We start from the raw sequence: 13,303 nt of genomic DNA on the forward strand, positions 1-13,303 counted from the left end.
GTTCTGCGGCAACATCCCCACACAAAATGCTAATTTGGGGAATCTGTTCATAGAATAGCGCGCGTTTTTTTAAAAAATAAACTGTAATCCAAAATTGTATTTCTTTATGGACAATTGAATTTAATGAACATTTTTACAAAAACAGCTTTTAAACCCCACGTCAAGTCAAAGGTGAAGCTTTAATTTTTAATGTACAATATTGTAATAAAGTACTTGCACAGTCCTGTTAAAAAATACACCATCATCACAAGTATTTTCATCATAATATAAATACTGCCTGTGTTGCACTAAATTACTGGATTATTCTCCATGTCTGGGAAAAACACAAACAAGCAGCTAAGTAATTAGTGATACAGACATGCTCAGTCACAAAGTCCTTATTTTTTCAAATCAAAAATATGCATTAACATTTTTAAGTAGTACTGTATTTCCTGAGAGATAAAGAACAAACCATACAAAACACTCATTTGGCTTTTCCATTCATTTTGTTTTCCATTTATATTAATGTGTACACTGCATGGAGTTTGTATGTTCTCCTCAAGTTCACATAGTTTTCCTTTGAACGGTCTGTTTTTCTCCAGCTGTCCAAAAACATACTGGTGGGTTAATTGGCTTCAGGGAAACTTGGCCCTAGTGCAAGAGTGTGTCTGTGTCTGTCCCATCTAGGGAGCTCTCTGCCTTGTACGTGTTGCTTGCCCGGACAGGCTCTGGCTTCTCTGCTTTCCAGAATTGGGAGAAGCAGTTAGAAGATGGATGGATGGATGGATACCATAAATGTGCACATGTATGACACTATACAGTATATATAACTTGAATCCCTTTCCTCCCTCCACTCCTTCACCATAATAGAGGGAGAAGGGCTTGAGTAAGTTATAATAATTGCTCCCAGTCCATACCTTACCAACAAGTTTGGATTTTGTCTTCTCAACCAGTCTAACCCAAGCTTCGTCATTGCCTGTGTGGTTAATTAACGTCACAGAAACGTTGCCGATATAAACCTGTAACAATGAAATTCCACCATGCACATGTCCACTCTGTTTTGTGCTCCATATCACAACCTCATCAAATTCTGTAGCAGTGCTGTTTTGAATTTGTCACACAAAATACTTAAATTATTATTTCAGATACATGGAAAGGGCCTTTCCATTTAAATTAAATGTTGTAACCTTTTAAAAATAAGTTCAATTGCACTTACATTTCATAAATAACAGTTAAATCTGTTCACATTACAGAAACCTTGGGAATTAATAGCCTATAGGCATGGGATAAACTGATGTTTATCTGCACTAGCTGGTAAAGTTAAAATATACAAGTTCAATTAAAATAAATGATATGAAGTACTAAAGAAGTACATTGGAGCTCAAGGAAATGCCCAGAAATTAAGTTAGGCGTGTTCTACAAAGCCCAATGTGTAATAAAGTACTGAATGTGTTGTTTGTCCAGTGAGAACAGTTTCCTTCTGTTTCATGCCACTGGTTTCTATTGATAGATATTTTGAATATTTTCCTCAAGGAAATAATGGTTATTCCTGGTGTTAAAAAAAAACAACAAGAGGTGGAAACCTTCTACCTTACATTTTCCTGCATATTTGAGAAGAGCCGGTTCCTGGGCTAGTGAGAATGTTGAATTAGAATACACCATAGCGGTATGACATAATGGCCCAGGTCACAGTTTTCTTTCTCATCCTTACTGAGCAGACCATGTGACAGCTTTTATGATTTAAACTCACCAGATCCTTTTTAGGTATGAAAATCATTATACATATCTCTTCATAAAAAAAGTATAAATCTGCAAATTTTCAGCCCAGTCCCCTGGTCTTCATGTTACCCCCAATAGTCTTCTATTCTTCAGACTTCTATAGTCTTGATGTTCATTTTGGTGTAGATGGTGTCAAGTTGGCTTCGTAAGGCGTGGAAAGATGGCCTGTTTGTGCTCACTTTATTCCAGCAGCTTAACATTATTTTGTAAATTGTCTGGCTGCATCTTGCAGGACAAGGGAGCCTATAGCCTTTACCCAGAGCTTCCAAAACGTCCCGGTTACTCATGCCTGTGGAAAGACAGGAAAGCAATATGAAGGAATGGTTTCGTAGTCCATTAGAAAAGATGAGGTCTCTAGCGTGAATGTAGCATTTTTTTGACAGATTTAGACCATGCACTTCTAAGTGCACAGATCAAACAAGCACTGCACCTGTTACACCACAAGACTGGTCCTGTTTTAGACATGGTAACTGTCAGACCTAACTCAATGAGATCTGTTTCACAGAGTAAACAGCAGGCAAAGGAGCACAAGTGAAGGACACCCCTTGCTGCATTATCTCAGGGAGTGCTTAGAAAAGAAACCCTGTTAACTGCTGAATTAACCCATGAGAGACTATATATTTAATTTGTTTGCCTGTTTCCAATATCCTGTAAACAGTATGTACACCTAAACCTATATAATACTTGTGTAAATGCACTTAGATTCTACACACCCTATATCTGAAACATTAGGTATTGGAGAAAGCATCAGAGTATGGTAAAATGTTTGTGTTCATGTGCGATTTCTGAGGACCTAGAAGACTTGTACACACCATCGTAAGGCAGCTTTCCATGTGTGATCATCTCATACAGAAGGATTCCAAACGACCACACGTCTGATTTTGGAGAAAACTGCTGGTGAACAGCAGCCTCTGGGGCCGTCCATCTCACTGGGATTTGCATACGTTTGTTTGAAATGTAGACATTATCCTGTAGGAAACCGAGATGCCCAGACAGGCAACATGCTTCACTGGAGATAAAGCAGGGCTTCTGATACACAGGACTATATATATTTTTAGATTCAATGTTACAGCTTTAGTACAATATTTTAAGTTATAGCTGGGGTCAGTGTGGGAGAAATGTGAAGAATACACAAACAAAATCAATGCTGCAAAACAAAATCAATATCATTTTAAAAAATAAACACTGCATTTTAAAAATGTTTTTTTCTGATAATTCTTGCTAGCTTTGATTTTTTTTTAACTTCCCCTCCCAGATCCTGACTTTATTCTTGCACTTAGCTTTGCATTTCTACTAATAATTTGACAGAGTTACTAGAATTTAAACCGTGTTGCTATATACTGTAGTATAGCAGTGTATTTAAATAAATGGAAAAAGGTATTTACCAATATTTTAATATTACTGTTGATCCCTGACATTTCCTCCTTTCTATTAAAATCTCAGTTCTGCAATAGTTTTTAGAAATTCTTTAGTTGAAAAGTCAGGGTTTGGTGACAAAGCACATAAAGTGAAATCAAATGAAAGAGAAATCTTTGGGGTGCATTCATGTTACCTTAATGATACGAGCAAGTCCAAAATCAGCAACTTTGCACATCAGGTCGTCCCCCACAAGAATGTTTCGTGCTGCAAGGTCTCTGTGGACAATGTTCCGGTCCTCCAGGTACGCCATTCCTTCAGCCACCTGGCTAGCCATGTAAACCAGGTGAGCCGAGGACAGTCTGTGTCCCTCGGGTGCTGGGAATAAGGGAAAAAAACAAAACCAGTATGAAACAGGCAATACAAAGGACAAAGAATTACAATTATAATGTGTTATTTGGAAAGAATGATATAAAAGTTCAAGAACATTACTGTATTATTATGGAAATTTCACTGTACTTTTAACACAACGTAATAGAATTGCTTCCATCTTTTTTATAGATCAGTTGTTAAAATACTCTAGAAAGACCATTTTCAAACTCCACACTTACAGCAGAAAGCAGGTTTCAAACATCCACACAATTACAGCATATACTGGTATTTTTTACATTTTTTTTTAGTTTTAGTTTGACAACTGAGATTTCCGCAATCCCGCAGCTATTTACTTAGGTAACTTTGTGTATTTCTGACCATTTCTGTATGAGCTAATTTTCTGAGCCCTCATTTACTCACTGGTCAGGTAGTTCTTCAGGTTGCCCCTCGTCATGAGCTCAGTGATGATGTAGACAGGCTCACCCTTGGAGCAGATCGCAACCAGCTGGATCAGTTTGGGGTGGTGGAGGCTCTTCAGTGCTTGAACCTCCTTCACAAACTCATCCTGTTTCATATCCTCTGCAGAGAATGCAGAACAAAGAAAGTGCACTTTTGTACATTTTAATCGTGTCAACCTGAAATGCAATCATTGCTTTATCAAGACCAAATCAAAGAGGGTGGAAAATTAGCAAGCTTCAATTCACATGCACTCAGCTATTTGGATTTTTTATACTGAGTATGATTCTTCAAAAAATATTGCCTACACTAGCCATTTGATGACAGGAAATCACCATGGTTAGGGGATCTAGAGAAGTCTAACTGTGCCCAACAACTACTGCTCCTCTCTTGACATTCACCAAAAAACATACTTCAGACATTGGATTTTCTCAACATCATGACTTTAATTGTGTCCCCAGGTTATGTTTATCTTTATCTAAAGTCTGTAGGATTTTGTCTTCTTGGATGAAATGAAGACAGGCAAACTTGTTTCACATTACAGACCCACACCTGTCTCCTGGGGACTGTACAAAGCCACCTTCCAGAAAGGTCTCCCGACTTTTTGGAGACATCAGTATAAAAAAGTATTTCAGGGATGTATCTTGTGCATCTGACATTTAAGAGACTTTGGTACAGTGTGTGTCTGGTTTTGATGAGATTATGCTCAATCTTCACTACATTATTATACCAAAATAACAAACAGAAATGAAATGAACTACATGAAATGACGTCTACTCTGTATATCATGAATCTCTTGCAAGGGTGAAGAAGGAGTGGGAGGTAGCTTATGAGATTAACCAAAAGAGTTGTCGCTGAACTGAGCCAAACATACCTCTGTACATCTGTCACACTGAATCCTTGCGCTGTATAAATTATAAATCTGACTCAGTGAAAGTTGGTAATAGACTAGTTTTTACTGAAGAGATAATTAAGTGAAACACTAAAAGAGGAACAAAATGCATCTTATAGCACACATATCTGGGAAACTTCGTTAAAACTACACTCACATCATATTTTCCTTAAAATAACTATTAAACTACTATAGATTACTACCAGAAGTACAATGTTCAGAAAATGTTGTTTTACAAGCTTTAAAATATACTGTAACCTTTCTGCAAGTGTGTTGGTTACGTAACAAGGAAGAAAAACTTAAAAATGAGAAAGATATAAATTAACACTTTAAGACAAGTATCAATGTATGTGTAATGAGTTACCCAATTCCAAGTGGTAATTTAGCAGAAAAAACCTGCTGTTGAGAAGGATTTCAAACCACATTGCACGAAATCAGATATCATAGTCAATGTTGCACTATTATTCCTAGCAACAAGGTTTACAGAGGTACTTTCCCGTAATAACACATACTAATTCCTTCCAGCAGAGATTTTATTGCAGTAATCAAGTAAGGGCCAACCTATCGTGTATTATGTGCAGTTACCTGAGATATTACCATAACCTTTTAGACTGTGCTCTGCTGTTCATCTTCATGTCTGAGTCAGTGGGTCAGGTAACAAACAAATAGGGAATTGGAACAATAGGTTTATTCCATGCTGAAAAGAGAAGAAAGAAAACAAAACATTTTGGCTGTGGAGTTTTCTTTCTTCTCTTTTCAGCATGGAATAAACCTATTACTTGTTCCTTTGCAGCCTATGCAGCTACCCACCTGAAATAGGGAATTGGTTCGACTGACAGCCTTACCCCATGTATCTAAAACTGTCCCAGGCCGGAGACAGACAGTTAAACAATGACAAAGTTATTTTCGCTGTGAGTACTTTTTACATTTATATCAATATGGATGTATTAATCCTTTTAAAAAGGCAAAAAAGCTGGACTTTGTTCTGTAACTATATGAATTACAGTGGGGGTGACAGACATCTCCACATTTCTCCCACATTAAGAGCTCACCTTGTTTTAATATTTTAATAGCCACCTTTTGTTTTTTTGGTGTCCAGATTCCTTGCCACACCTCTCCAAAGTGGCCTTCCCCAAGCTTCCTCTGGAGCACAAACTCTTCCCGAGGTTTTTCCCAGGAGTCCGCATCTAAATGCTCCCTCTGTAGAAACAACGTACATGAAGACAGAGCACTGCAAGTTAGCATCAACAGAAGTTCATATATTACCAAGCTTCTGTTGAAATAAATCAGATTGAGGCACAAATACAAACTCTCCAGGTGAATTCTCTTACAATAAGAACCCTGAAGCTTCCTTACATAGATTCAAGTTTTTTTTTCTTTCCCCAATACAAAGAAGAATGTGTGCCAGCTATCCAAACATATTCATCACAGCCTGGCTGGGCTTTATTATTGTGATTGACCAGCGATAACAGACATGCTGCTGTAGTTCAGCCACACTCATGCACAATGGGTTTAAAAAGATCTGATCATGTCACACAGTTCACTAACTGTGAAATTAGCTATTCTGCCATTGTGCAGTTGGATTGTTTAAAAGATATTTGCAAGATTTCCTACCCTTCAATTTTCTACCCGTTACACTGGTACTGGTTACTTTCAATTTTCATTCTTATTACATTTGCATTGCTGTTTTGTGTATGTGGACAGTCTTCACAAAGTTTACAAAGTACAGCAGACGTTTATTAAAGTGATATGTCTCAGAGACACAGAATAAAATGAATTAGTGAGTACATCAAAGACTTAAGGAAAAATACAGTATACATGACACTGTGTATGTAAAATGCCATCTGTTTATCAGTGTAGTGCCTTTACAGCAAACACAAAGTGTAAAATTAAAATGATAATCAGTGGTGTGGACATCAATGGATTCACACATTAAATTATCTCACACAAAGCTCCTTTCTTTCTAAGTAGAAGAAAAAGCGATTGAAACAATGGCCAAAGTGTTATAAGGTAATTTACTCACTCCACATCCAGAACGCTGGCGGGAACTGAAGAAAAAACACTGAACTACAGTAAGTGGCAAATGTTTTAATGATTCAGTTCTCTCGTTTTTATTTACAGTATTTCAGCACAAACTAGCTGTAGCACTGGTGTTATGTTAAATGCATTCATACATAAAGTAGGAAAAACTGATAAGGCACTTAGTAAATAGCTTTATGATTTAAATTAAAAAATAACTAGTTGTACAACTTAACACATTATCACGATTGTGAGCTACCAGTCCAAGTAAGATAACAGTTCACAATATTAAAATATTTTCAACAGTTATTTGCTTGCCAACAGTTTTAATTTGCTTGCATGTGAATTTAGTAACTCAAAATATTGAAATTCATAAACAGTATCAAATCCGGAGTAATATAAAAATACCTAGTCAAGTATCCCTTTTAAAGAGCAACTTCACTTACAGGCTTCATAACAAGACATGGATATTAACAACATACAGTATCAATTCTTCTATTTGTGTGATAATGACAGTTTTCTCTACATTGTAAATGTAAATGTTAGGAATGTATCAATTAAAATGGGCTGCAAAGCTCTCAAAATATATATTTGCTGTAAAAATCAGTGAATGTACATACCTGTTGCACACAAGCTTGCGTAAAAGGCACTCCTAAACTCTTACAGTTGGCCTGGTAGTGGCAGATCAGCTCCTCTAGAGTAGCAAACTGCTTTTTGTTAGAAACATAGTATGCACCATAGGGTGAGCGATACACTCGGAAATGCTGCACTTTTCCCTCGTTCCGAGCTGCAGAAAGGAAGACACAGCAGTTAGTTCAATTCATTTCTATTTTCATTTCAATCCACCTCTCCATGCTGTTCTGATTGAAATAGCATGGTGTTACTGCTGCCCTTTGAGAATGTGAAAACTGTTGTATGCTGTCTGGTAATTTGGTTTCAGTTTAACTGTGCAATATGAATCAGTTTTTTCTGGTAACATAACAGAGCTTAGTTCATGTTTCCAGGTGGAGCACTTTACAACCGGTAATGTATAGTAATATATAGTCTAACAACGTATGTATAGTCTCACTATTTGTTTTGTGAGAGCAAAATCATTAAATTCAATTATTCTCACCTGACAGGTATGTATTTCTCTTTATTCTCTTATTTATTCATTTCCCAGGAAAGCAGCATTTACAGAAATATGGGACATTTCCAGTATTGAATACCTAAGTCCCAGGTTTGTATAAGAGTAACAAGTACTCTTCTGCCATCTTATGGCTATGAACAGTTCTGTATGTGAGTAGAGTCAGTTTTGTCAAAACAGAGATGATAACCATGGGTTTTCTTCTGATCACATTTTTGTCTCAATTATAATCTGTTATTATTTGTGGAGTAGTATCCTATTTTCCGGAAATCAAATAATATCTAGACATTGGGACAAATCAAATGCCTCAAATAAAAATGTAACTATCTGAAATTTGCTGAAACCTGCTCTGTGAAAGGGCCTGTAAACCTGTATAGTCCTGCTATGACGTATGGTAACGGTTCCCATCTTGGAATTATTCACTGTACTCTTTTCCCATATGAAGCTGATTTTAATCCAAATGGAAAGATTGAAAGCACCCATGCATTTTCCCCAAGCGTACAGTAGCTGTGTACTACAAAAGAACATGGCAGGAAAAGGCTCACCCGATATAGAATATTCATCACTGTTACTCTCGCTGATCCGGACAAGGAAAGAGCCACTTTTATTTGGAGATGTCAAAAGCAGCTTCTCTGCCTGCTGTCTGCTAATGTTCCCATAATACCACCTGAAAGAAGACACGCCCACCAACACACACAGCCGGGTTACACTTCATCACATTGGGCCATTCAGCACAATCTCTGGAAACCTATGAGATAAACACAGCTAATTTCAAGGTGATTTCTGAAAAGCAAATGGAAACAAAAGTATTCTTTTAACAGTAAATATGAAACACTGATCTGGTAATTACACCTAAAAATATGTGTATTTCAACAAAGGTCCGAAGAGCAACAGTTCCTATACCAAGCAATAAAAAAGCAAACAGAATGTTGCTATGTAATTATAACTGTAGAATTTAATTCAAGCCATGTTAATGTTAAAATTCGACAGTTCCCCAGCAAGACCTCATCTAGAGCATTGTCCACAGGGCTGGTCAAGATGTTACAAAATAACATTGCTACTCTGGAATCCGTCCAAAGAACAGCAACCAGAAAAGTTCAACAGAATGTCCTACTCTAACAGGGAAAACGAACCTTATCTTTGTCTTCGACACACAAGCCAGAGTACATAAGGGGAATCTGCAGGGAACTGCATTTAAAACTGAGAACAGGACTCACTCCTTCACACAAAGGCACGTGGGAGTCAGGAATAAGCGTTCTAGGCATGTTGTTGAAGCTGTTGCCCTGGCTTCTTTCCAGAAAAAAGCTGGGTGAGATCTTCAGATCAAGCAACTACTAGCAACCAAATGAGCTGAATATGCAAATGATGCTGTGTTCTGTAAACACAAGACTTAAAGTTTAGAGTGCAAAGCCTTTCTTGAAATGTGACTGGCTGGGAGGAATCCCTATTAATACAGAATAGACTCTCAGAGAGGAGGATATCAAAACTAACTCCCTCATTTTCTCTGTAAACATAATAAAGAAGAACTTCACTCTAACATTAAATCTAACTAATTACTAACATTGCAGCCAGGGGGAGTATAACTCTGAATGTTTGTGTAGCCAGTGTCAGTCATTTAACAGCTTAAGTAAAATGCTGCCACATATAGTTTTGACATGAGATCAGGCCTGATTGTGTGCTATCTACATTGTTTTAGTTAACGGGGAAGATTTTCATTCACAGTTAAATTAGTAAAAACTTTAAAAAGTGCCTTGAAATTATGCATCTAGTCTTTTTCTAGGTTTACCACAAGGAAAGTGCTCTAGTGTATGTCTTCTCCAAAACCATTTTGCTTTCATCCAAACAGACAGTGAAGTGAAGTGAATTACTTGAACTCTTTGCCATCAGAATAGCATTACAGTGACACGTTCTTGTTCTGTAGGTATTTGGCAGAGCTCCATGAAATTAAGGAGGTTTCGCTGAAACTCTGAATTTGCAGGGTTTCCATTTAAAGGTCCCAAACAATATAAGACTACGCAGTCGTGTACATGTTTAGTTTACCAATAAAATTGATTAATAATGTTTAGTTTCAAATCAAATAAAACAAAAATGGTTACAAGTTACTGTACATGATGGCTGTTTTTTGGAGTGTGGATTTGGAGCTACTGAGTTTTAAACGCAGTTGTGTTTCTTCTCTTAAAATCAGATACCTATGTTTTATAACTGTCGCAGAGAGAGTTTTGAGATTTGTAGACCTCTCAGTTTAAAGTCTAGTGCACTTGCGTATACACAATAAACCTCCCCAGTATTCATCAAAGTGTGGCCTAATTGTGGAGTTCAGTTTCACAGAGGCCATAAGTGAATTCCAAGACTTTACTTTTTTATTTTCTAAATAAACTTCTAGGGCTGTAACACTGCTGCTTGTACTCAGTATTTGCACTGACTAAAAAGGTTTGTTTCATTCGTTAGTTCTTACAGTTTCTAAGAAAAAAAAGGAACCTAACAAACTACATGTTGTTGGTGCTATGTGCAAACTGGATTAATTAAATGTTAAATATGGTTCTATGATTGCAATACAATTCCAAATTGTGTAGTTAAGTTTAGTTAATCAATTGTGATGATTAAGACTGAAAGTAACAGTTTAGCCTAACATGAACTTAAACCAGTGGTTTTAACAGGTCATATTGATCTTTAGTACTGGACTCCCTACAGCTAATCTAGATAAGCAAGTCTAAGACTATTATTATTCAGGTTATGTGAAACTACTATAGTTTCTGGCATATTTCCCACTTTACTTTGGAGGGGTTACTTGATATCATAGAATTTTCCAGTCTGCAATGAAACAGACTTTTGTAGACACTACTGCACCTATTAATATACAGTACCTGGACTTCATTGGGTAGGAAGCTCACAAGCATAAAAATATTAGAAAGGTGAAGTAATCGTCATCATCATCTCTGTGATTCAAAAGAAGAGTTATGCATGTTGTCATTGTCATAGCCCTGTTTCTCTTTGCTCTTATTTTGTGTTGCTCAAGTGAATCATGAAACCATGATGGTTCTAGAGACTCTGCAAGAATTGTCAAGGAGATAAATGATAAGTCCTAAAGCCATGATAACTGACCTCAGTTCATTTCATTAATACAATCAGCAGTTTCCTTGGGAAAGTGATGGCTTTACAGTATATAATACACACTATCGTGTCAAAATGAAAACCCCCCAATACCTTTTTAATACAGAGTGTTGATGGCTAGTCTATATTTCACCTAATAGTATTATGTTCTTAATATATATATATATCTTTTTACTTGTACCAGGAATATTTAATGTAATAATGATATATGGAGATAATCAATATCTGAAAAGCCATAGATGGTTGCATGTTTATCAGTTTTATAAAACTTCTTGCGTGCGTACTTTGAGTTTGATTCATAGTTGCATGTTCATTTGACAACGAATCAGTTACAGAAACTTATAAATTACAGTCGACACATCATTAGTAAATAATAGGCTATTGCAAAAGTTTTTTTTTTAAAACCAAGCAAAAAGTAAATTAACAAGAAGACACATAACAGTCACGAGGCGACACGATGCGCTCACCGGTGATTTGTAAATTCATCTCGAATCACAGTCACGTAGTTGGCCGGCACTAAACCAGACTCCAAAGACCCAGAGAGTTTTTGGGCGAATACGTAATCTCCAAGCTTTTCGATGACAGATAATTTATCCCCTTCTTTCACACTGAGTTCCTCCTCGCTCCTGGCTTCGAAATCATACAGAGCCTCGTAGAACTGGACTGGCTTCTCTTTCGGCAATGGTATCTTGACATCACCTGAGACGGTGAGGATTTCGGCCGGGCGGCTCACAGGATAATGAAATTCGGGCCAGATCCGGTCCCAAAAAACCCTGAAACACGGCATGCATTTTCTACAACAGTTCTCCATCCCGAATATATCGCAGTCACCTCGGGCGAAGACGAAGGGACTAAAATACGTCTGCCGAGAGAAAGCAAACAGATTCGATCAGAACATTCTCATCACGAGTAATTGCCGAAACATGGCTAAAGTGTTTTCTCTGGGACTGCACTTGCCCGGGCTGCAGATCAGGCTCAACCTGTTTTGGTGAGAGATGGAAACTGAGGTCTTGGTGAATGCGGAAGCGACCGCTTGGGGATTCGTCTGCTTAAAAAAAAGGTAAAGAAATAATGGGAAATTTGGATAACTGAGATGTCGGCGGTAACCATCTATATTTATTAACGAACTATAAACGAAAAATTATTATTCATGTCATTCGATATTAGCTATATATAAATGTTGTGGCTGCAACTTTCATTGTGCAATTTCAGGTTTTGGGGGAATGTATTTGGTTATATGGTACCGTGCACGCCAATGCTGATACTGTGGAATATTTTAAAATAATCGCACATATCTAGATGCCCATAGCATTATGATCTTCATTATTATTGTTAAAAGGCTGACTTGAAACTGCTAAGGCGGAAATTGGAGGCATTCGATAACGCTATTTGCACTCCCAAAGTGGAGAGCTAATTCAGTGACCCAGATAAAATGATCTCACGTGTCATAAAACAAAACAAGGGCGTGAGAAGTAATGGAACAAATCTCACCTTGTTCCAGAAATACCCAAGAACGGATGTAGTTCACGGGTCTTTTTTCTTTGTATTAATACGACAGGCATATCGTTCAGACAGAAAAGGCAGACCGCACAAATGTATTTTAGCCTACTGTTGTGAACGCGTTAAGAGCCTAGAAAAGTGAAGAAGCAACTGAATTGTTAAAATTTCTCTAGAACCTCTCATTTTCCTTCTTAGGAGCACAGCAGGAAATCCTGCCTACTGTAACATCTGCTCACGTTAAGACATTTACCTGTTGAGACGGCACAATTATATCTGGTTGTGGTTTTTTGTTTTTCTTACGAGAAGACGAATTAAAATAGTCTACTCAGACTTATGAGATACACTATGTCGAGGTTAAAGTACTGAAACTTTGAGTTTACAGTATTTGACAAAAGTCTCCTAAAATCCCCTTCCTTCACACAAGTAATTCCTTACGTCTCCACTAGATGTCAAGGTATTGTTTTATAATTTTTATGATCTGCAATGTTTTTTCCCCCGTATGCTGTAAAATGCACAAACAAGCACTAAACCAAATACTATCAGAAGAACATCTTCTAGAAATGTACAGGCAACCCAAACATTGAGCATTAAACAGTTTTACAGAGCACTTCATTCAAAACGTGAACAGTCACAAATTCTGCATGGGCTTCAATATTGCCTTTCAGCAGAAGGAGAGACTCAGTCTCACTCCTAAGGAGTCATGGGATAGCTTC

The 13,303-nt window shown here is 37.2% G+C and overlaps 1 protein-coding gene across 1 annotated transcript; it reads right to left on the reverse strand.

Moving 5' to 3' along the window:
* Positions 1–94: 94 nt before the first annotated feature.
* On the reverse strand, positions 95–12,112 carry srms (src-related kinase lacking C-terminal regulatory tyrosine and N-terminal myristylation sites). The gene is made up of 8 exons (XM_088607438.1): positions 11,558–12,112; positions 8,525–8,646; positions 7,474–7,640; positions 5,887–6,034; positions 3,907–4,065; positions 3,311–3,492; positions 2,571–2,727; positions 95–2,047 (listed from the first exon to the last, which is right to left on the reverse strand). Exons 1-8 carry the CDS (start codon positions 11,899–11,901, stop codon positions 1,848–1,850), a joined length of 1,479 nt encoding a protein of 492 aa, XP_088463564.1. The 5' UTR covers positions 11,902–12,112; the 3' UTR covers positions 95–1,847.
* Between the last annotated feature and the right edge of the window lie 1,191 nt (positions 12,113–13,303).

Source organism: Lepisosteus platostomus, chromosome 15, assembly GCF_059453375.1.
Source record: "Lepisosteus platostomus isolate fLepPlt1 chromosome 15, fLepPlt1.hap1, whole genome shotgun sequence".
Lineage (NCBI taxonomy): Eukaryota > Metazoa > Chordata > Actinopteri > Semionotiformes > Lepisosteidae > Lepisosteus > Lepisosteus platostomus.

Coding starts and splice junctions, on each gene's coding strand:
- srms (XM_088607438.1), bottom strand. CDS start 11,901: ATGGAGAACTGTTGTAGAAAATGCATGCCGTGTTTCAGGGTTTTTTGG. Junction 3,493..3,906: donor CCTGAAGAACTACCTGACCA/GTGAGTAAATGA, acceptor CCTTATTCCCAG/CACCCGAGGGACACAGACTG. Junction 2,048..2,570: donor TGGAAAGCTGCCTTACGATG/GTGTGTACAAGT, acceptor GTCTTTCCACAG/GCATGAGTAACCGGGACGTT.